General features: G+C 41.0%; 1 protein-coding gene across 7 annotated transcripts in view; it reads left to right on the top strand.

The window, feature by feature from the left end:
* Nucleotides 1–23,896, top strand: part of HMCN1 (hemicentin 1) — a 246,882-nt gene that overhangs the window by 69,983 nt on the left and 153,003 nt on the right. For 6 of the 7 annotated variants that reach the window (XR_014587614.1, XM_083847058.1, XM_083847056.1 and 3 more), the window contains 3 exons: nt 9,295–9,365; nt 13,509–13,667; nt 14,234–14,356. Coding sequence is in view for 6 of the 7 variants with exons in the window: in XM_083847054.1 (XP_083703180.1) it covers nt 9,295–9,365; nt 13,509–13,667; nt 14,234–14,356 (353 nt within the window). In the remaining variant the exon portion in view is untranslated. Of the gene's footprint in view, nt 1–9,294; nt 9,366–12,676; nt 12,825–13,508; nt 13,668–14,233; nt 14,357–23,896 lie in introns of those variants that run through there. The other variant, XM_083847059.1, reaches the window with a different exon arrangement.

Genomic DNA, 23,896 nt, shown 5'->3' with positions numbered 1-23,896 from the left:
AGCTGTGACATCTTGCTCCAGTGTTGGAAAAGAGAAGAAACTTGCTGTGAAAGATTTCTGAAGACATCTCACGAGTGGTCAGTAGCTGGGCGAAGCCCTGACACGTAGCACCCAACTTGCTGTTAGGAAATTAAGGGTTTCTGCTTGCGAGCCCCTAGGACAGGCAGCTGGCTGGAGGCTTGCTAAGAGTAACTCTACCATTACTATTCTTTTCTTAATCGCCTTTCGGAAGAATTGTAGGCAGAGCTTTAAATCCACTGGATACAGAAAAGTAAGCTTGAAGGAGAGAGTTATTTTCTTTCATCAAATAAAGCTTGATGTTCAGCACTGCTGGAGAACAGCTCTTAAGGAATAATTGCACACCAGTTTCTTCCAGCAACTGTCCTGACTTAGGCATCTTAGCTGTCCCAAATGGCTGTTCCCAGTCCTATGTCACCTCATCACTTGCGGTGGCACAAGTGCTTGAGGGTCTGTACAGGAAGACGAGACTGGGAGATGGAGCTGAGGCAACACTTGCACCCATTCCCCCCAAATATATATCCATACGGGTATGTGTTTGTATATATATGTATGTAGTTTGTATGTGTATATTTGAAACCTGTATTAGTCTTCTGATCTCAAAAACTGTCAACATTGCCATAACTGAGAAGCAGCGCTCAGATGGAAAGGCAGGATGGAAAGTGCTTAAATTGTCAATACCCATGAGATGGGTGTATGGTAACTGTGCCCCCGCATGATTTCCTCCCTCCCCTAATTTTTTCCCCTTTTCTGTTCATGGATACTCTGCATGCTTATTTGTGATCCAGCCTCACCCCAGAGCTTTTGAAGGAGAATTGGCAAGAATGAGCCAGAAGAATACATAGACCTGGCATGAATTCAGCAGTGCTGGGTGTCCGAGTGGTGTGACAGGTATCTTTCAGGAGCCCAGTACTTCAGACTCTCCTGCTTTTTTTTTTTTTTTTAATAGGATATTTAGGTGACAATCTGAAGATACTAATAACTCACTGGCATAGTTTGACCCTTAAGTTCTTACTCATACTATTTTGTTTGAATCGTCATACTTAATGTACAGTGAATGGTGAAACCAGTGGTTGCTTTGTGAATGCAACTTTCTGATGAAGATGCAGTGATTTTGTGTACAGCAGTTCTGAAAATATTTTTCATGGGGATATCAAAGTTTTTTAAATGCATACCTTAAGCAATGAAACTTATAACTTGAAAAAAATGTGTGTTTTATTGAGTACAGGTGTCTACTTTGCAGTTGCCTGGTGCTAAACTTGTCAGTTCACCGTATAAATACAAAAGAATGTGGGAGATAATTGCTGCTCATGTTATTTTTAAAGGACCATCTAATCTTCAGGTATTCTTTGTGCTCGAAGATGGAGAAAGCTATATATCTCTTTAGCTACATAGTACATAATGAAGAAATAGACAAATGTACTTTGATCTGGCAGAATCACAGAATCATCTAGGTTGGAAGAGACCTCCAAGATCACCTAGTCCAACCTTTGACCTAACACTAACAAGTCCTCCACTAAACCATATCACTAAGTGCTATGTTTAAATGTCTTTTAAGACCTCCAGGGATGGTGACTCAACCGCTTCCCTGGGCAGCCCATTCCAATGCCTAACAACCCTTTTGGTAAAGAAGCTCTTCCTAATATCCAACCTAAACCTCCCCTGGTGCAACTTTAGCCCGTTCCCCCTCGTCCTGTCACCAGGCATGGGGGAGAACAGACCAACCCCCACCTCGCTACAGCCTCCTTTAAGGTACCTGTAGAGTGCGATAAGGTCACCCCTGAGCCTCCCCTCCTCTTCTCCAGACTGAACAATCCCAGCTCCCTCAGTTGCTCCTCGTAAGACTTGTTCTCCAGACCCCTCATCAGCACTTGCCCTTCTCTGGACTCGCTCGAGCACCTCGATGTCCTGCTTGTAGCGAGGGGCCTAAAACTGAGCACAGTACTCGAGGTGCGGCCTCACCAGAGCCCAGTACAGGGGGACAATCACTTCCCTAGCCCTGCTGGCCACACTGTTTCTTGTGCAAGCCAGGATGCTGTTGGCCTTCTTGGCCACCTGAGCACACTGCTGGCTCATATTCAGCCGACTACCAACCAATACTCCCAGGTCCTTCTCTGCCAGGCAGCTTTCCGACCACTCATCTCCCAGCCTGTAGTGCTGCTTGGGGTTGTTGTGCCCCAGGTGCAGGACCCGGCACTTGGCCTTGTTGAACTTCATACAGTTGGCCTCAGCCCATGGGTCCGGCCTATCCAGATCCTCCTGCAGAGCCTTCCTGCCCTCGAGCAGATCGACACACGCACCTAACTTGGTGTCGTCTGCAAACTTACTGAGGGTGCACTCGATCTCCTCATCCAGGTCATTGATAAAGATATTGAAGAGGACTGGCCCTAGTACTGAGCACTGGGGGACTCCACTAGTGACCGGCCTCCAACTAGATTTAACTCCATTCACCATGACTCTTTGGGCCCGGCTACCCAGCCAGTCTCTAACCCAACAAGGCGTACACCAGTCCAAGCCATGAGCAGCCACTTTCCTGAGGAGAATGCTGTGGGAAACGGTGTCAAAAGCCTTACTGAAGTCAAGGTAGACCACATCCACAGCCTTTCCCTCATCCACTAAACATGTCACTTTGTCATAGAAGGAGATCAGGTTCGTCAAGCAGGACCTGCCTTTCATAAACCCATGCTGACTGGGCCTGATCACCTGGTTGCCCTGCAAGTGCCGTGTGATGACACTCAAGATAATCTGCTCCATGAGCTTCCCTGGCACTGAGGTTAAACTAACAGGCCTATAGTTTCCCGGGTCTACCCTCTGGCCCTTCTTGTAGATGGGCGTCACATTTGCTGGCTGCCATTCGACTGGGACCTCCCCTGATAGCCAGGACTGTGGATAAATGATGGAAAGCGGCTTGGCCAGCTCCTCCGCCAGTTCTCTCAGTACCCTCGGGTGGATCCCATCCAGCCCCATCGACTTGCGTACATCCAAGTGCTGTAGCAGGTCGCCAGCCATTTCCTCGTGGATAGTGAAGGCCACATCCTGCTCCCCATCCCCTTCCACCAGCTCAGGGTACCGGGTATCCAGAGAACAACTCATCTTGCCGCTAAAGACTGAGGCAAAGAAGGCATTAAGCACCTCAGCCTTTTCCTCATCTCTCGTCACTAAGTTTCCCCCTGCATCCAGTAAAGGATGGAGATTCTCCTTAGTCCTCCTTTTCGTGTTAATGTATTTATGAGAACTTTTTCTGTTGTCTTTAACAGCAGTAGCCAGATTGAGCTCCAGATGAGCTTTGGCCTTTCTAATTTTGTCCCTGCACATCCTTACAACATCCTTATAGTCCTCCTGAGCGGCCAGCCCTCTTTTCCAAAAATCATAAACCCTCTTTTTTTTTCCTAAGCTCTAGCCACAACTCTCTGTTCAGCCAGGCTGATCTTCTTCCGCGCCGGCTCGTCTTTGCGCACGTAGGGACAGATCGCTCCTGAGCCATTAAGATTTCCTTCTTGAAGAGTGCCCAGCCTTCCTGTACAATTCTAGGCCATGGAGGGCTACTCTTTGACTCCACTGCAAAGATACAGCTAAACAGGAATGATGTAGCCAAACATGTAGTAAAAGGCTGTCTTAATTATATTGGTTGTTAAAAATATCAGGTTGTTGTTGCTTGTGTGTGTGCTTGGTCCTCCTCCATGGGGTACTAGTTCTGAAGTTTATTTCCTTTTTGGAAGGTATCCACAGGTTTGGGGTTGTGTTTGCTTGTTTTGGGTGCTTATTTACTTGTTTTTAACCCTGGATATATAAGAACAATGTTCTTGCTCTGAATTAGAAGAAGGAATTCTGTGGGTGAAGGAGCTCTGCAGGATTTGGCTTCTCTGCCAAAATCCTTTTGGCTGCTAAGCACCAATTACAGGTGGTGGTTGTGTTTTTTTCCTTCTAGAACCAACAAATTCAGTATTCTGAATGGATTAGAGGTAGGCAAATGGCTCCAGTTTTTCTCTGCTAGATTCTAATACATCCAGCTCTCCAAACCAGCTATTTAGGGCAGATGTCTTGCATGGTCAGGAGTAAGGGAGAGCCAAATTTGCAAACACCCTCAGCAATAATTATGAGCAACTGTGTGTCTGTGGGTAGTTTGTGGCTTTCCAAACGTGCTTGCTGTTTGGCATGTATATAAACAAGCAGTCATTTGAGGTGTTGCAGAAAGTCATGGAAGAGCATCAGAGCCTTTCAGAATGGCCAGTTCCTTGGCGTTACTGGGGACCTCTCTGCTTATTTCTAAAGGAGAGGACTTTTATCAATTTTGGCACAAAAACCCAGCATTGAGATTTGTAATGTCTATCCAATGGACAGGTACTCAGTTTTACGCTGTTGTATTTTTTTGGTTGCTTAGGTACAAGCTCCAACACTGTATTGGTTGCGTAGAGTTTGGTGATGTTGATTTAAAGACCAGTCTTTGTTTAATAACATGCAACCGTTCCTTTAAAATGTTTCCTTTCCTACGTTATCAGTTCTCTGTGCGATGTTAAGCCTTAGATCACCATGTCGATTTGAAAGAACTGTCATTTATGTTGTACTTTCAAGACAAGAGAACTTAGTTAATATCTAATGAAGGTAAACTGTTTTGCTGTATCTGTATTGGGTTTTCACCTTTCCCATAATCACTGCTGAAGGACCAGGGAGAGCTTTGTGGTAATAAGCAGTGTCGAAAACCTCTGTAGCAAACTAGTCCTAAATGTTCCAATGTCAGCACCTAAACATGGACTTGCATCGCAACACTGGTCTGTATGTATTATTCTGTTGGAGTATTTCAGGTATCAATCTAGTGAAGAACTAGTGAAGTAACTATAAATACATGTACGTGTGTGCGTGTTGTTTTTTCTTGGCATGTTTGCAGGACCTAGTGTAAGTGTAAATGTTCTGTATTTAGAGTTTCACGTTTGTATGTATGCTTGATTTGAGGAATGCGTGACTTGTGTGCTTGATTTCTGCATGTAGCTGTTGAGACTTCAGGCAGTTTTGGATGTGGGTGAATGTGCAGTTAGATCTCTGAGTTGGCTAGATGTGTGCTATTACTGATGCGCAAAGGAACAGCATTGTGCTTTCGCTGCTGTTCTCAGGGCACTAAAAAGTGTTCTGAATGCAGATATGTTCCTCTTTTTCTATAATATTGACTATTTTCTGTAACTCGACTATATGTTTTTTCATGTCTTATCTTAGTTTAATTCTACAAAGTGTTTCCATGTTGTTTGGGTGGAAGTCCTTATACAAGGTGAACCTGTACAGTGTGGGACGGTAGCTGCTAAACCCTCTAAATTCCTTCAGGAGCTCTGCCCGCCCACTCGTGCTTCACAGGCAGCATCTTTTGAAGTGCCGGGAACAATTCCCCACTGTGGCCTGTCATTCTTTTACATCACCGTACTTTAGCAGTAGTGTCTTGATTGCATTGCCTCTCTGACCTGCCCCTGCTCATTTGTTCCACGGAGCCATGTCCGGCCTGACAGCCGTAACTTGATTTGGACTTCAGGTTCCAGAGACCTTACTGTCTTGCTCCTTTGACAGTCTGTAAGAGTTTTATGGCACTATGTGAGAGGAGTTACCATTCTTTCTTCAAGTCCTTTTTTGGAAGTCGTTCCTCTTTGGAGTGTGTTGAAGGCCTATCTTCATCTGCACTGGGGAAACGGTCCTGTTGGGTTGCAGCTGGGGAGTAGCAGAACAAGGGTAAGGAAAGCTCGGTGGAGGCTGTTTCAGCCCTTAGGGCAGGCATGTCCCACACACTCGACGGAGGCATGGTAGTGTTTGGAAAACAGTTGGTGCTGTGTTTTTGGTACAGGTCAGTGGGCATTCAGGTGGTGAGAGCCAGTCACAGCACCTGTTATACCTAGAGCAGTGGTCCCGTAAGTTATGTGTGAGGGGCACTGAATAACCTCCCCGTAACTGTGCCATCAGATTGTGAGGACAGTGAGGTGACACCGGGCCGGAGATGAGTGGTGTTGCCTTTCCAAATGCCTTCTGGGCCTGTGACCGCTTGGTCTTGTATTGGCCTGTGGCTGCCGGCCTGCCTGGAGTACCTGCCTGCAGACGGAGGTATTGTGACGTCCCTCGTAATGGCTGGCGCTGGGAGGCTCGGTTGCTGTCTTGCTCTGGGGCTCTGTCACTTGTGTTGCTGCCGTTCCTCCCTCAGAGGAGCCCAGCATCTCTCCAGGCATGAAGGAGCCCATTCACTTGCTCCTGGGGTCTTGTCTGCCCCCGCTGCGGAGCTGCTCGGAGAGATCTGTGCTCTGTCCAGCTCTCAAGAGCGTCTTGGGTCTTTCCTGACAAAGCTCCCTGCTCGATGCTGCCTAGCCTGGGTTCCCTTCCTGACCTCCTATCCCGAGGTCCCGTTCTGAGCTCGGAGCTAGGTGCCATCCCAAAGATCTGCTCTTTGCTGAGAGCAGACCAGAGGGCAGCCAGCGCCTTGCCGTGATCCTGCGGCATGCTGACTAGGGCCCCGCTTGGCACCCGCACGCTGCTGGAGCGAGCCCTGGCTGCCTGCGGAGCAAGAGGCAATGTTCTCCTCCCATCTAAGCTGGATGGGCTGTTTTAACTTAGCTGAAATAACGTTACTTTTCAGATCTTTATTTTATAGGGAAAGAAAGCCTTTCCAAAGGATTTACTGCTCTAGAATTGAAAAATGTAATCCCTAGACTGCTGGGGCATAATGGAGCTTGTGGTTTTACTACATGTATAAAACCCACTCTACTCTGTGCTTTAGAACAATGGCTGGCAGGGGACAGATGCTAACCAAAACACTTCGGAGATAGCTTTAGTACAGGCGTATGCCTGTAATGCGGTACCAGGCTGAGCAGCAGAAGGAGGAGGATGGCAGGAGGAGCTTGTCGTGTTAAGGGGTGTAGCTGTTATGGGTCCGGTCAAATTCGGGGTACTGAACTATCACAGTCACGGATTCACCAGCAACGTAGCACACCCTCACTCTAGTCGCGTTCAAGGAGAACTGTCATGGCTAGGAACAATGCAGTGAAGTGCACTTTATTACAGCTACAAGTACACAGGTTCTTTGGATTGCCAGCAATAAATCCACTGTCTGCAAAAGCAAGCTAGCATGCATGAAATACACAGGTACACAGCCTGGCTATTAACACGTTAAAAGGCACAAAGACTAGAAATTTCTAAGTTTCTGTGGAAACACCTGATATAACCAAGTGCTCAAACCTTACCCCATGGTGTCCCAATGTGGGGGAAGAGAGGCTCAGCCCATCGACTGATCCCAGAAGTCACGACGGTGTCTTCCCCAACATCCCCTCTCTCTTAAGCCCGCTTATATTGTTTTCTATCTTTTAGGTGGAGCTTGAGTGACTCTAGTCGCGCATATCTTGCTTATGATTGGTAAAAAGTTTTCTCGCTTTCATTTAAAGGTGCAGGCTCCGAGAAATTCAGAGCGCATGCGCAATGAGGGGTGGTCACACCTTGGAGGCGGGTAGCTTTTGGGATGGAGGTGTGTTTTGGTATTGTAATGATATTATAATGAGCAAAGTTCACTAGAGCACAGCATTTTGTCAAAAACATGACAGGCCGTTGTCTCAGGGTAGCAAATGTGCAGCCTACCAATCCCAGTGAGCACAAGAAAAATTGATTCCCCCTCTTGTCACAGAGCCTAGCCATGGTGTCTCCACTCTGCTCTACACTCCATGCTGTTCCTTAGAGTCAGCACCCAGGTGCCCCCAGTTGCGGTAACATCTAAGGTTGGAGGCCTAGGGAACGCTTAGGTAGTGCAGCTACACTCCATCCTGTAAGCTTCTTCAGTGCTATACATTTTCTTTAAAATGTGAATATTAGTTTAATTTTCCTAGTCACTTTAGGCAATTACTTCACAGAGGTCGGTGCATGAGTCCTTGGAACGGCTCTTCTGGTGGTAGCGTAGCATTTTGACTCGGGTAATAAGTAACACTCACAGAGAAATGGCTCAAATCAGAGCCATACAAGAAACCCTCAAGACACTTTAATATTCTAGGAGAGCTTTTCTGTGATTTCGTGAGTGACTTTTAACCAAATTAAAAGCCTGCACTCAGCTAAGGCATGCATAGATACAGCCCCTCAAGCAAACTCAAGTGTGATTGTAGTCGACTTTAGGGACGGCTGTTGTTGAAACTCCAGTGAAATAAAACTTTGGACTGTTCAAAAAAAGGCAAATGTCTCGATTACATGGATGATAAGTACATGTTAACGTTTATAGAGCTTGGAAAGCGCTGCATGGTCTGCTGAGGCAGCACTTCCATGCAAGCTGCAGCTGAATTAAATTGGCACCATGGCAGTCTCATGCTTTTCTTTCATCCTGACTGTGTAATCGTATCCCGCTTTGTGTGCTGGTACTCAGCTGATCTCTTTATGAGGTGGCTTGGGGCACTAAGCTAGTGGAAATCAATTTTTGTCTCTTGCCGATGTGCATACTTATTTGTGCTTGGCACCCGCATGCTGCTGGAGCGAGCCCTGGCAGCTTGCCGAGCTAGATGAGTGCCCTGTCTCTGTGCTGGGAGCAGCAGGAATGCGGGCCTGGGGCAGGCAGCGCACGGAGCGTGGGGATGCCAAGTTAGATTGAGGTAAACTGTCCGGAAATAGCAGCCTCAGGAAAACAGCTGCCTAGAATCACATTTGATACCAATTAGGAAGGCAATTGTTGAGCAGCAGAGGGAGGCTCGTGGTGCAGCTAGTGTGCTCGTGGAGCTCTCGGACACATTATGTGCCGACACGGCTGGCTTCATTTGGATGGTGCCGTGCCATTGCTCAGCATACAATGACATGGCAAACACCATGGATAAAGCTGATGCTTCCACAGTTCTTTCTGGCAACTGCTGCTGGGTAGTTTTTTCAAGTAGCCTCTCCTTCGTGTTTTTCAGGAAGAGTTGTATAGGTAAAGTACACGATTTTCTGGTGCAGCCAATTTTGTTTTGTGGGGTTTTGTTCCCTTGTGTTTCCTGAGAGCAGTGAAATGATGGGTCAAAAATAAATGTATGTGAGAGAAACAACACAGTACATCTTATGTGCCTATAAATCCTTAAGACACTTACAAGTAGTAATGCTGGAATGATGGTAACATGACTAGGTTTGGATTTACAGATTGCAGCACAGGATATATCTTTCTAAAGTCCTCCTTTCTGCTGTTAAATACTCTTTCTTTTCTTATCAAATTTTATCAATTTGAAAAACCATTTACTCTTCAGCTGAAATTCTTTTGATAGCTTTCTGTCTTCTTCATATTATGTTTTCCTTTTTTTATTTTTTATATCCCAGAAATTGGTCCGGTGACGATAACCACAGATCCCAAGAAATTTCAGTTTGAACTCAGGGAGCTTTACGTTCAGGTGAGTAACGTGTTTGTTCTCTGTGTGGTTCTAGCACCAGGCCCAGTTCCCCCCACTAATCCTTCCTCTCTTGTTAGTGTTCCTGCTGTAGTGCTTCATCTGGAGGTAGGCTGTCTATCTCGGTCATTTTACCTGCACAAACTGTCATCTGCCTGTTCTCTGGTCATCTTAATTTATGATTACAATTTACTTTGTGATTACAATTTACTTTGTCTTAGTTTTCATCGTTATACAGAGACTTGGTTAATTGATCAGTAATACAAGTAAGACTAGTTACTTAATGCAGTATTTATTTTACATTTTATTAGTCCTGCCACTTGTTCACAGACACTTTTATGAACTGTTTTACTGTTTTCTGGAAGTTATTTCCTTAGTTCCAATTAGTGAACTAATTCATGTACAGGACTCTAAGACCCATCAAATGTGACATATGCACTTCCTCCGCTGCCCTGTGTTAACCAGCACCTCCTGATTCAAAAGCAACAGGTTTGTTTAGGTTCTCTGGTCTTATCCAAGCTCTGTGAATTGCTTCCCCAGCCATGCTTTGGAGATGAGCATTTTTTTTTTTTGTTTGTTTTGTTTTTTTGAGCCAGTATACCAGTATGTTTCCCTTGGTAGAGTTTCTTTGATGTGAGAATGAACTGCAAGTGAGACCTGGATCAGGTGCTGGAAGGAAAGAGAGGTGTGGGAGTGGAGTTACCTTTACTGAAAGATCCTACTGTCTTATCTTCTTCAATCAAGCAAAATGCATCTGTTTTGGGAAGAGCCTTGCCTGAGTCAGTAGTGCCGGACAGACTTCTGACTTAAAGAACCATGTTTTAGAAATGGGCATATGGTTTAATCCCTGTAATAAAAGATTGTTTGGAAGTTGATGGTGCTAGTTGGGGTAGAATGAGTAGATTAAAATTTGGCAGAAAGATTGAAATTCTGAGAAAACCGTAGTAAATTTATAAGGAGAGAGAAAATGCCAGTCATTGTTGTGCTTTTCCCTTTTGTAGGGAAATTAAAAATCCTTCTAGTGTTTATTTTTTGTTTTCATAATAGCTATTCTGGAAAATAACTGTAACTGTTTCGAAAAAAGGTATGGATCAGATGAAGCTTTTGGGAATTTAAGACTCTTAATTTGCTAGCAAGTTGTTTAAAAGTCACTGTCTAATGAATTTAAGATTTGTCTTTAATCCTGGTTGATTGCATATTTCATAATTACTTTGAAGATGTGCTCATTCCACTGAATTAAGACATCAACTGATTTACTATTATTCTTTATATTGATGAAGGACCAAAGTAAAAATTAAAAAAGTGTTTAGGTCAGGACTGATAGGATATCTTGCAGTAGTTCTCCCAGAAAATGTGAGCATTTCCATAAAGTCCATTATGGGTATTTTTCCTAGAGAGGTGGTGAAAAGATGCAAGAATGAACAACATGCAGGAAGGGGAAATTCTGAGATAGATGCATTTTGAAAAAGATTGTAAAACAAATCTTAGTGAACAAGGCTAAAATTAAGGTGAAGTTAAATTATTTTAGTTGTATGTATATGTAAAACAAGCTAGTCTTCCTAGCACATTTCTATCTGTGAAACTTGCCCTCCCGAGATATCAGGACAAACCCAGCTCTTACTTTCCAACAAAATCCATCTGGGTGCAGAACAATTTGAGTGTTTGGATATGACTTTGGAAATAGCCTTGGAAATTGTGTTGGCACTTGACAACAGTAAAGATTAGTCTGTGTGCATCTCACTGAGGAAAGTACGTCCTGTTCTTTTTATGTTTAAATTGATGAAGAAAGTACCCCGTTGACACCGGGTAAGGTGTTAGTATTTTGCACGTTTTATCTGTAATTAACAGATGAACAGATGTGTGAATCATTCTTATGGGCAGCATGACAATAACTTGTACTTGCATTCTTAGTGTCACTTCTTTTTTAAGAGGGAACCAGATTTTTTTGTGTATCCTTATACTAAATGCAGTTTTTACAATGGTTTTTACAGTTTTTATTGCTTATTTGCATAAGCAGTATAATGAAATCTTGTCTATATAAAGTCTTTTAAAGCATAGGGAGTGCTGCATGATCCCACGGTACAGATGCCTATAAAGTTGTATGAGTAGTTATGAAAAGGTCTTATTTGGGTGTTCCTGAAAATAAAAATGACAAATTACTTAGCAAAATCAGTCTTCTTTAAGAGTTTTTGATAACACCTTTCAAATTAGATACTAAAGTTATTTTTTTGTAAGTGGACACAATGCCATTTAAATAAATAGTTATATCAATATTAAATTCAGACCCAAGAAAGGGAATAACACAGTTGAGCTGAGCTAACAACCCAAATATCTGTGTGCATGTCCAAACTGAGAGGAAAATAAAACTTTCTGAGCTGTAGTTGTCACCCCTGTTCTTTTTCAGAAAACTTCACAAGGCAATTGTAATCATATTTAATTGGAATTTGGAAAGAAAGGCAGGAAATGTTGAAAGGAAAACTGTTGGTAATAAAGCTGATATATTTTTGTTTACTAGTTCTGCCTAGCTGCCTTTTGAGTAAACTTCTCTTCCACATTATAAAAATAACATGTTCATGCTTATTGTCAGAACAACCATTTAGCCTGATGGTGTTTCTCCTATCAGCAGATGCTGCCGCATAAAACACTTAAAATATTATGTGAAACAGTAACCTAGCAGACCAAAAGTGGGATAGTTTACAGCCACCTTCTCAGTACCTGAGAAATTAGATATCTTGATTTTGCCTACAAATTAAAGCTTTACGTAGGAGAGTCTTTTGCTGAAGATGACATTTGCTTTGCAAGAGGAGGAAAAAAAATCATTTGGGTGTATTGCTTTGTCCCATAGGATTGTATAAGCATTGCCTAAATGAAGGTCTCCAAAAATGTTTTTAGCACATCGGAATTATCTCTTGACTTTCAGGCACTCTGGAGTTTGCCACTTGCTTCTCCCATTAAAGTAGGGCTACATTTAGAAAGGGCTGACATACAAAAAAGAAAAATGACCAAGTACCTATTCTTTAACATAAATGAGAAGTTTGGAGATATTTTTGTTTTTAAATTAGGTCAGAGACACTGACAGATTAAAAATTGTTACTGATGTGAACGTTGTTGGGGTCAGCTGAAATTCTTAAAGTCTGGGGGACTGTGGGAGGCAGATTTTTCTTTTTATCCCCCTCTCCCCCCCCATGTGAGTGTTTAATCTCAAAGCATAATTTCTGATTGCATCTGAAGAACTAAAAACTGATGCAACAATTGTGTTATCTTTTTTCTTCTTCCTTCCCAGCCTATGAAGTTTTGTGTGTAAAATGTGTGAAGTCATGATGATTATAGAAACACAAGAAATGACTTCTGTATTTAATCTTGAAAGCGCAGAGATCTGTTGCTGTGTGCAGGGCTGGGTTTTATAGTTTGTGTTCAGCTGTTTGGAAAATTCTGTCTTCCATCAGTCAAGTTAACTTTTACGTAAGTGAAAGTGAACTTTTATTTAAACAGTATTTTTCTCTAACTCTTGATTTCTGAAAGGGTCAACTTCTCTTCCCATAAAGTTAAATACAGTCATACTTGGAAGCATTTTGTTTAAATCCATGGTCTGAAAAGTCTCCAGCTGTGCAGCTGTCTACGCAGCAGTGCAGGTCACTGGGAACATCACCTGCTGAGCACTGGCACTGCCCGCCCCAGGGTGTCTAGGTCGAGTTCCTGCTGTCCTGGAATTGGAGTGTCCTCCCGGAGAGCAGCGCTGCTGGGCTGAGGTCACTTCCCATCTGCACCTCTGACTGTGACCTCCCGGGGCTGCTGCGCACTACTGGAGCCATTAACTTGCCAGTCAGTAAGGGAGCGTGTGAGTATAGGAAATGGAGCTGTCGCAGGAGCTGGATGCTCCCAGAAGAGATAAGAGACACCAGCCATTTTCAGTGCTAACCACAATTTCCTCCTTTGACTTTATTTTCCCTAAGGAATTATTGTAGTTGCTGCTTGTCTGTGAGTTTGTGACTGCACTTTGCAGAAACCTTACAGTGCTTTGGAAAAAAATAAGTGAATAAATTATTAGAAGCTGAGAAAGTATCTGCCTTGAATGTTCGAAAAGAAGAATAATTTTGTTAGTATGTTCTTTTTCTTAGAATTTCTTTTTCTTCTAATTGTGAACAGGGTGGTGGAGACTGTCCAGAGATGAGCATTGGGGCAATTAAAATTGCTCTAGAAATTTCTCTTCCCGGTTCTTTCATCTATGTATTTACTGATGCACGATCCAAAGATTATAGACTTGCACATGAAGTACTTCAGCTCATTCAACAGAAACAATCACAGGTACAGAGGGGATTTACATTCTGAGCTGGTTTATGTCTTTAGTGCCCTGTTTTTGCCGTACTGAAGGGCAAAATTCCACTATGCGAGACTTAATGAGATCTCTATTTATGGAAGGGATCATAATACTGCTGTTCTTGGAACTTTTTTTTTTTTTTAAATAAAGAGATATCTGATCTGATTAATAAGAACTTAATTGACAACATTAAAAAGAAGCGTTCCTTTTATTAATTTAAATAGTGCAAGTGAAACTTCTGCCAGTATATGGTCAGCATTCCAGTTATGTGGATGTCCTTATATTGTTCTGAAATGAGTGTTCTGTGAAGTCTGAGTGCTGATAGATGAGTGTGACTTATAAAGTTATTCTTGTTTGTTCCTTTCTGCATTGTTCTTTTCACCAGCAATGAATACAGTATGTCTGTCCTTGTATGTAAAGTAATATGAACCCTTGCTGAGTGATACAGTTCTTTTCTTGTCAGGCCTACATACTAGCTGTAAAATGTTTTCCTACAAAAGCTTTCACCATGTACTATGTGACTTGGATTTGATTTCTTTATTTTTTAATACAGGTAGTATTTGTGCTAACTGGAGACTGTGATGACAGGGATCATATTGGTTACAAAGTCTACGAAGAAATTGCCTCGACGAGCTCTGGTCAAGTTTTTCACTTGGACAAAAAGCAAGTTAATGAGGTAAATTTGCCCAAATTCTGCTATATAGAACAAGGCAGGGGTTTATTCTCTAAATCTTTAAAGGACCTGATTGTGGGCTAGTGTGATTAAGGAGAAATTCTAAATGTTCTCGAATTCATATATGGACTTTGTTCCATCTTTCCATCTGCTATATCAGGATTCAATTCTATGAATTTTATTTATGTTAGGGAAGTCTGAACTGCCATATCTAACCAGAGCTTCTCCAAGTTCCCTCTGCCTGTGTTGGAAAGCTTCCAGGAGGAGAGCCTTTAATATAAGGGACAATTCTGTGCTGTGTGAGTGTCAAACCAGTGGCTTTACTCTTCTGAATGCAAGTGCAATATCAGCTTTAAATGAACACTTTGTTAGCAAGCAAAGGATGACTAATAAGCCAGGATATAAGGTTATGAACAGGTAAGCTAGCAGGCTTCCATTGTTCACAAAGCAACTGTGATATGTTTTAATTGAGGTTGTTTTTTCAACACTTTTGACACTTTTGCTGTCAAATGGTAATTTTGAGTCATGGTGAAATGCTTTGTTGTAATTGTTGACTCACAGCCTTGAATGAATATTTTCTTTGAAAATTCCAGTGATTCTTAGACAGAAATGAAATTTCAATAGTGCATGAGAAAATAATTTGGAGAGAGATGAAATCACACATTAGTTATTTGGGGAGCTGCAGTTGTTTATACATGTTGTAAATGTTTCCTTTTGACTTCTTGGTATAGGCCATAACTGGATGAGGTTTTTAAATAAAACTTTAGTTTCAGTTTGTTCCTTTTCTTTTTATTTCTAAAACTTTGACGGTGACAAACGTTGGACATGCATTGCAGTTTTCTTCAGCTGTTGGTTAGTGAGATTGAAATTCTTACTGGGGATGTAATAAGGTACTGGCAATGATGTGAAAGTGATCAAAAGGAAGAACTTCCCTGAAGGGTTTATCCACCCAGAATTAGATAGGTTAAAAGTTAGAGGAAAAGAAATCGGCAGTTGGGACTGTGCAGTTTCTGATCTGCATTTTGCAATTTTTTGTTTAAGAAGGGTAAAACTTCTGTCTGTGAGACTCCATAAAATCCCTTTATACTGAAAGAGTCACGATACTGCCAACGGGAAATGCTCTTTGTCAGGTCTGCAGATTGAGGATAAAGTATTTTTGTTTTGTTTTGCTTCTGGTTTTGGGAGGTAAGTGAGCAAAAGCGGCTTGTATGTAATAGGCAGTACAATATTGTTAAGAAGAGCTGACATGCACTGTACTGTTGGCTGTCTGCTTCTGCTTTTTGAACTTAGCACTTTTCCATTTCTAAGAATACCAGCTTCTGTTTGAACTGTTGGTCTGTCTGTGAATTTTGAGTAAGGTTTCAAGCAGGGAGTTTCAGTAGCCACTTCTACCTCTTTCCTGCTTCATCTCAGCATTTTCTTTGAAAGAAGAATGGGGCTTCTCATCTCTGGGGTAGACAACCCACAGCCTGTACAAGAGCCAGAGGGTGATACTGACAAGTGATGATATCATTAGGTGCTATTCTTGCAGGTTGTGGTTGTGTTTTTTTTTGGGTGGGAGTGTGGGGGTGGTGGTGGAAAAATGCATTGCATTATATAATTACACCTCCTTTCAGTGATCATAGGCTGCAAATGGTCCCCTTGGTAAAACTCTATAACACTTTTGGAAGTCCTACACCGTAACTGCTGAACAAATTGCATTTAAAAAGAAAATACAAAACAAACAAACAAACAAAAAAAAACCACAACACCTTAGTGAGCTTACATACAGCTACTTCTGGGATAGGGGACTGTGAAAATGAGCTTACCAAAAGTCTACAGTCTCAAATAAAACCTTTGCTGCAGATTTCGGTTCTGGATCAGAAATACTACTTTTCGAGGAACATATGCCCTACTGTGCAGATGCAAATGAACAGGAGTTGTAGTAGTAATCAGCATTAGCTGTTAATGGTATATATTTCAGATTCATCAGACACAGAACTCTCTCTCCTTTTTATCTGAATAGTCAATGATGTGTGAAGAATGAAGTTCATAAATGTTAAAGTACAGTCACTGTATTGGGCCTAGAGACGACTAATGCTGAATTGTACATTAGGAAAGAACCAAGACTGTGAATACCCTGCCAAACCAATGTCTTGTTTTCTTCAACATTTTTGATTATTCTACCCCCCCACACACACACCCCAAATAAACAAAGCTATTTTTAGTGCATAAAGTTTCAAACCATTGCTCTCATCCTTGCCCTTTGCGCTTTAAGTTCAGAATGAACAGAATTAAGCAATATTATAACTAGCTACAAGGAAACACAACAAAACAGTACTTGATACTTTTCCAATGCTTGTGTTGTCAAGAAGACTAAGAAAGCTTTTTGCCTTTTTTCCACCTCTGCAAAAAGATTTTTATGATAATACTACAGTTAAGTTGGTCACAATTATTGTCGATTGGCCAAGCTGCGTTGGCTTCAGGCCAGAAAAGTGTGAAATAAGAGAGCTAAGTGGAGCTACTCATGTACTTGCTGAATGAAGCTCTTCAAAACATGACCTTCTTCTCTTACGGTTAGAAGAAATTGGAAAAGTTTCTGTGCATGGATAAATAAGAATATTATCAATGTCCAAAATACAAGTTGTGGTTTTATTACCTAAACCTTCTTCTAGATTTCTTGTAGGTTTGGGTTATAATGTCTACCATCATCTGCAGAGGTAACTCTGTCCAAGAAAGAAAACATTGCAGGTTTCAAATAGTATGAGTCCAAATAAGTTTTTATCATATTTGGTAAAATATGATGGGTTATATGGTTCCAGGTCTGTCAGAGAGGAAAAGTATTTCATAATTCTTAAAAGCGAAAGATTTACTATTCAAATTTTGGTTTTGAAGTTCTACTTTTATTAATGATTTGTGAATGTGATTGTACTTACGTACAGATTCATTAAGTAGTCTTCAGTTTGAAGTTTTACAGCTGGTCCCTAGTCTTCAGAGGTTTATCTCAGTGAGTCAGTTTGAAAGTGAAGTTTCTTCTAGATGAAAGAACAGTAGCTTTCTTGTTTTTGCCTCTGTCTTAGGAAGATGGTTATGCTTGTCGTATCAAAACATTTAAGTCCTGATCTTGAAAGGTGTTTCAGTAATCTGAGGTTTCCTTGGCTGCAGTAAAGTTCCATGGCTGCAAATTAAGGTCGGAGCCTACAAAATCAGTAATTGCTCCAAATTAAAATGCATTGAGTATCCTCATTAAACATGGGTTAGACTCTCCTTTGCTTAGAGTTAGACTCTCCTGCTTAAAAATATAGCTTTCCTAATGATTTTTAAAATAAGTAGAAGTGGATGTTTCATATACAGGCCTCAGAACATTGATGGGAGGAGAACTGAAAGTGACTGTGAAGGTGGCTGGAGACATTGTATTGACTTTGGTGTAAAAGAGGGTGTTACTGAGTGACTGGAGAGGGAAATGGGACTAGATTTAAAAATCAAAATAAAAAGGTTGGAATTCGAGTGAGTGAATATAAGCGATGATGTGAGTGAGAGGAGGTAAGAAGGGAGCTGAGGACAGAGGTTGGACGAGCAGTAACAGAACATGTTAAAAGAAGTGGTACAAAAGGAGTCATGTTTGTGGGCAGGGCACAGAAGGCGAATGCCTGTAGGTTCACACGGATCTGGCATGGAGCCCAGTGTTCTTCACAGTGATGAATTCTTTGCTCTGAACAGAAGTCTCAAACCTGCTGGAAAGCATCCTACTTCTCTTGGCTGCTAGTCCTGACTGAGGACAGCTACTCTGAGTTACACCTACATGGCCCGGGTCGGCGTTAAAGGTCTGCAATGGGGATGAACACCAGGTGTATGTTTAGATGTCGCTGCACGAGGAAATAATTTTAAGTTTTGTCTCACTTTGCTAAAAATGTAAAAGGCCCCTCCAGTGTTTTACAAGAATAACACAAAGGCAATGAAGTCAAAGCACAAAACTGCAGCATATCGTTAAGGTCGCTTGCTTAGCCCTGTTTCTTGTTGCCTTCGTGCTCCCTCCCTTCTTCCCTCCCTAGCAGTCAGCGTGCATTATCACAGAAAAAGTGAATGGTTTCATGGCTGAGGCAGCTGAATGCTGCCTGGGAGAGTATGCTTCTACCCTGGAGATACGGATTGTACAGTAAATGCCAAGCAAGAGAAGAAGTAGTTACAGCTGTTCTTTCTTTGGTTTATGTGGAACTTGGATTCTCTGGAAGAAATAGACTGTGATCATGTGCAAAAAGGCTGTCACAAAGCAACTGCAAAGAGGATGTTTTAAGGATAGTTGAAAGCAGGCAGACTTAATTCCTGTGTTTCCTAATTTTGAAGTGCTCGAGGTTCAGTACTAATACATTTCTTTCAGTAATGTTTTTTGATCTATATAACGTATAGTTTTATGTACAACCTAGGACATATTTTCATAGTATAATTTTCACATGCAGTGTCTTGGTCATATTTTTCTACATCCATTACTAAAATATTTTCTCTTTGGATGGAAGTAAGAGCCTACATATAGTTAAGCAATGAAACAGTTAACTTCAAATCCTGTTGCTTTGACTGTTTGAGAAATATTCTTGAGACTAAGAATAAACAAATGGGAATAGAGACCATTCTCCATATATTTTCCAGGTTTCAGTATGCATTCCAAGAAATGACCTGATAGCAGGGCAGGTTGCAAGAGCAAATTCTCTGGAGAAATGTTATAAATTTCTGCATTTGCCCTTCCCCCCCTAATAATATTCATCGAGTCAGATTTTGGCAGAACAACAAAAGTTGCAGTTGTTTTGGGGGCTTTCTGTAAGCGTCCCAAAGGAAAAAAAGCTACTTCAAAACCAGTGTTACAGCAGTATTGCAAACCTTATTGGAATGACAGGGTTGGGAAATGCGTCTCCCAGAATTGCCTGTTGAACTTCAGGGGGAAAAAAGTTAACTTCACAAGCAAGTTATTGCCAGACTAACGACAGCTGGGTAATTCTCTTGGCTTCCATTTTCACTTTTGAACTTGAAAAATTCTCAGAAACATTTGCTTAAAAACTGAGATTAGGTTCTGCTCTGAATTTAAGCTACTCACAGTAGCTTCCAGTTCTGATGTATATTTGTGTTAAAAACAAAGGTGGTTTTGCTCTCTTTTTTTCTGTAATGTCAGTTGCATAACACAAAATGCATCATCCCAGGGAAAAGTTACTTTAAGGGCAAATTCTGCTATAAGAGAATTGAAATAGCTTCATGGTCATCAGCCAGCCTGCATACAATTCATAAACTGGAATTTTAGCTAAGGTTTACTGTAGTATCAGAGTACTTCCTAAGCATTGCTCTATCTTTTCCCATAACAATTCTGAGAGATACAAAGGTATTGCTCTTCTTCTTCTGGTAAAAGAGTACCAAAGGGATTAAGGTGGTGTGGCTAATGTGATAGCTTGGCAGTTACACAAGGTGACTGCACAAACTAAAATTAAAGGAATGAAGACAGAACCCTTGTCAATTTAGTGAATATAAAATATAGAGAAGGAACTAGAGGGTCTAAAGATTATACTTTATATATATTTATATAAGGTAATACACTTCCATGTGCCTAACGTCAGACTACATTAGCATAATATGTGCTTGAGAGCCTATGCCTGATGTTTACTGTTTGTTGGATTTTCCTGAAACTCTCAAGCCAACACTACTTTACTGTGTATTCACAATAGGTCAAAATAGGTCAAAGAATAATCCTCAGGGTATCTGGAAAACTCTTACATAGTGGAAGACGGTTTTCGTTTAAAACAGAAAGCAAATAGGTAAAGATTTACAGTTTGAGCTAAATCTCTGTTCTGGACTTGGACTGGACCTTGGTAAATGTTGAAGTATTTTTACCTCCTCAGAATTTATTTTTATGCCTGAAACTATCTAGTTATAGTAGAGACTCCAAAATTTAGTATGTACTCATCCATCCAGTTGAAGATTCCCTTAATTTTAACTCAGCTGGCTTAAATTGATCTAAAAATACAAGACTTTTTTTTCTTTTTTTTTTTTTTTCTCTCTGAAGCTGTCATTTTGAATCTTTCTGAAAGCAAAGGGATATTAAAAAGGTATTTCTGGGGGCCTCTCAGTGTGTTTTACTGTTTTAAAAAAATAAGTTTAAGTGCTTTATGATCACGTTTATGTGCTAACTTAAACCTTGCAATGGATTAGTGGGCATGAATAGTTTTTGAATGAACATTCTTAATTGTAAAGTGAGAGTTGAAGAGGGGAGAAGGGTAGAGATGGAGAAAAAGTCACCTTCCATTCTCATGGAAAGAGAACATAACTAATTCTCTGTGTTGAGATTTCCTGCAGGATCTAGTCATATCAATTTTGGTCATCTGCTGTTAGATCAATGCTATTTTTATTGTGTGCTGGTGGCGGTATGTTCAAAATGTTCTGTGTCAGACATGTCATCTCTCTCTCACTTCGTTAGGTTAAGTTTATTACCAAACTTTTCCAGATGTACTGAGAAATGCCATAACCAATCACATTCAGCATACAACTTTGGAAATCAATCAAATCATTGTGATTTACAACTTCTGAAATGTGTTGTCTTGCAAATATGTATAAACTTATTTCTGTTTTTATGCAGACATCTGGGATCATATAGTAGTAGTTCAATCATATGAAATTTGACAAAGCAATGCAGAAACTAACCTGTGGACCTGTATTTTTGCATCACTAATAGACTCATAGATAATTATATGCCCTTCAGATTAGACTTCTGATCTAGTTTGATTATGTATTAATGAACTATTTACTGGATTTTATCAAGGATGCTCAGCTCCCATTTCTGGTAAGATGCGTCATTCCCTTTCCAAAATCAGCATGGCTTAATGCAGTGAGTACTATGCTGGATTGTCTTAACAGGAAAGCCAAAAGCTAAAGAGTTGGTTCCCTTCCACAGACAGAAATAGTTGATAGCTGGTCTTTGCAGAACATGCTCAAGAGGTGCTGTCTGACTGTTGTTTGAAGAAGGATGGCTCAGAAGAAGCTGAAACAGAACCATTTTAATGCTAGATATGTTTATTTTATCCAAAGACCAGCAGCTTTCCTTAGAATAACCAGAGTAGCATCACAGTTACAAGTATACTAGCTTTTTCAGCAATGGACATGCATTGAGCTGGGCTGATGGGTAGGTTCTTTTCTGTGTTGTTTGAATCGGTGTTGGTATTTTGTGGCAGAATGTTGTCTGAATTGACTTGATGGTTAACTGAAATTGCTTTTTTGTCAGATAGCAGGGGAGTAGAAGAGGATTGGATTCACTTAACTGTGTTTACTGAAAACACCTTTTCTAATTTAAGTGTTCTTTGTTCTTCTAATACTTTTATAGGCTACAAGGCCTCATATAATTTACCTTTGGAAAAAAAAGTGAGCTTTTGGAATGATTTCCATGGCTCAGCACTCCTCTCTGCCAAAAAGGATATCTGGGGCTCATAAAAGTATTTGTTTTGATTAGATTTTTGTTTTGAAATAAACGGTTGCATGCTGCTGATAAATTTCCCACTGGAGAGCCTTCCCACTTGCCCCCCATAATTTTACAAGCTGTAACATAGTACTGTAGTGGCTTGAAGCAAGCTGTGCTGTATAAAAGTGAGATCTTTTCTAAAGGGAATTAATATGATGTAGTAGTCTAAGAGAAATAATGGGAGGGGAAAAAACCCACAGGCTCTTTGTTTTAAATCTGGATGGATATGGCTTTCCTTAAACTCTTTTGTTGAAGCTATTTGCTATGGAGTTTTGGTGACTGCAGCTTAAGACGTCCCCCTCTTTGGGTTGTTTTAAATCCAGATCCTTCAACTATCTGTGTTGCAGCATGACTGCAGCAATAGCTAAGTCAAAGATCAGCAAAGTGCTTTGGGATCACTGGAATCATGTATGTTCTCCATTAGTAATTTTATCATTGTAATCCCAACAAACTTAAATCACTTATTCGGTGCAGAAGTGGTTTAGAGCAATCCTGGCCAGGTATCTTGTGTTGGTTTATAATGCGGAGATATGGTTTGTCAAGCTTTAGTAGTGTTTCCAGAATGATCTAGGTAGAATTGCGTTCTTTCCATTTGCTTTCTAATACAGGTGGCTATGTCTGTAAAAGGAAAAAAAAAACACAGTTTCAATTAATACAACCAAAAGTTAATTATGATTAATTAGTAATACAAAAAAGTTGGTTGTTTGTGTTTTTTGGGAGATGTGGGGTGTGGGGCAAGGGGAGGAAGGGAAGGGAGAATTGCTGACTGAAGGCAATTCAGGGTTCATCCCAGCAAGTAAAATTGTCACAAAGCAGCCTGTTGGGAAAGCCTGATAGTTATTGCTATGCTGCACTGGGGAGAAATCAAATTCTAGTTTATTTTTATTGTGAAATAATGATTTTATTAGAAAACTGAACAAGTTGCAGAGAATCATCTCTCACAAGGCTAGTGAATGGGAGTGAGCTAAGCTGCTGACGGCTTGGACCTTCTGATTCTTTACAAATGTGAGAACTAAGCGCAGGACCTGGTCCAGGAGCACTCAATGGGTGGGTTGCCATTTTGGCATTGTGGGTTGAGTTTTGAAAGAATTTTGTGTATAAATAACAGTGTGACTTACCTATTGGTAAAACTTCTACAAGGATGCAGAAGTTTACCTTGTCACCTGATTTATTTTGCTTAATATGAAACACATTTAAGCTAGACTTGAAAATTCCTTTCTTCTGAAAATTCATGTAGGATAATTAAATTTTACAATTTGTTTAAAAACTTTCCTGCAAAGGTAAGATCCTTGAATTAACTAGAAACCTTTCCATATACCTACCACAATTGAAATCACTTTGGGAAGCATTTTTGGAGCCAAATGTATAATTTTAAAAAGTAAAATGTAAAATTAGCTGGATCTTTTTGAAGCCTTGTTGTTTCTGTTTCAGCATTCAACAGCTCATCTAAAGTAAACAGTTGCTGAATAGCTGGTATCACTATCTGTTACAGAAATGGTCTTTCTCTCTCGGGTACTATTACTTCAGAGGCCTTGAGTAGCATAGTTGATTTTACTCTGATTTTTGCATGTTCTTTTTAAAATACACTTAAGTTCCTTGCTAACACAGACCCTTGTGTGGCGTATACACAGCTCTTTTGTTACATGGCCAATGCTGTTTTGCTTCACGTTGCACTGGGAGCATTCAGCATGTCTTAGGTGAGGCATCCCTGGTAGTACAGGGATAATAATTTATGAAAACATGCCTCCACCACTTCACATGTTTTTTGGGTGATGACCTTTATTTAAAATTCTTTTACATACGTGCAAAGATGCAAAGGTTCCTGGGCATTTGTAGTATAAAATGTATGAACAAATACACTGCTGAGAGCCCTCCATTGCTGGTAGATGACACATCCAGGTTAGCTTATTGTTCGGTTCAAAATCTTGTGCAGTCACCGTGGTGCTGCAGGGCTGCTTCTCACTTTCTTTTCCTCACCACCATGCAGCATTCTCCCTTCCAAAGCAGGCCTTCACAGAGGCGCCGCCATCTTGGCTGGCGGGCCTGCTGTGGAACCAGCTTTCCTCACAGAGGGG

The sequence above is a fragment of the Anser anser genome (genome assembly GCF_964211835.1).
Source record: "Anser anser genome assembly, chromosome: 8".
Lineage (NCBI taxonomy): Eukaryota > Metazoa > Chordata > Aves > Anseriformes > Anatidae > Anser > Anser anser.
This window is presented reverse-complemented; position numbering and strand designations above follow the sequence as displayed.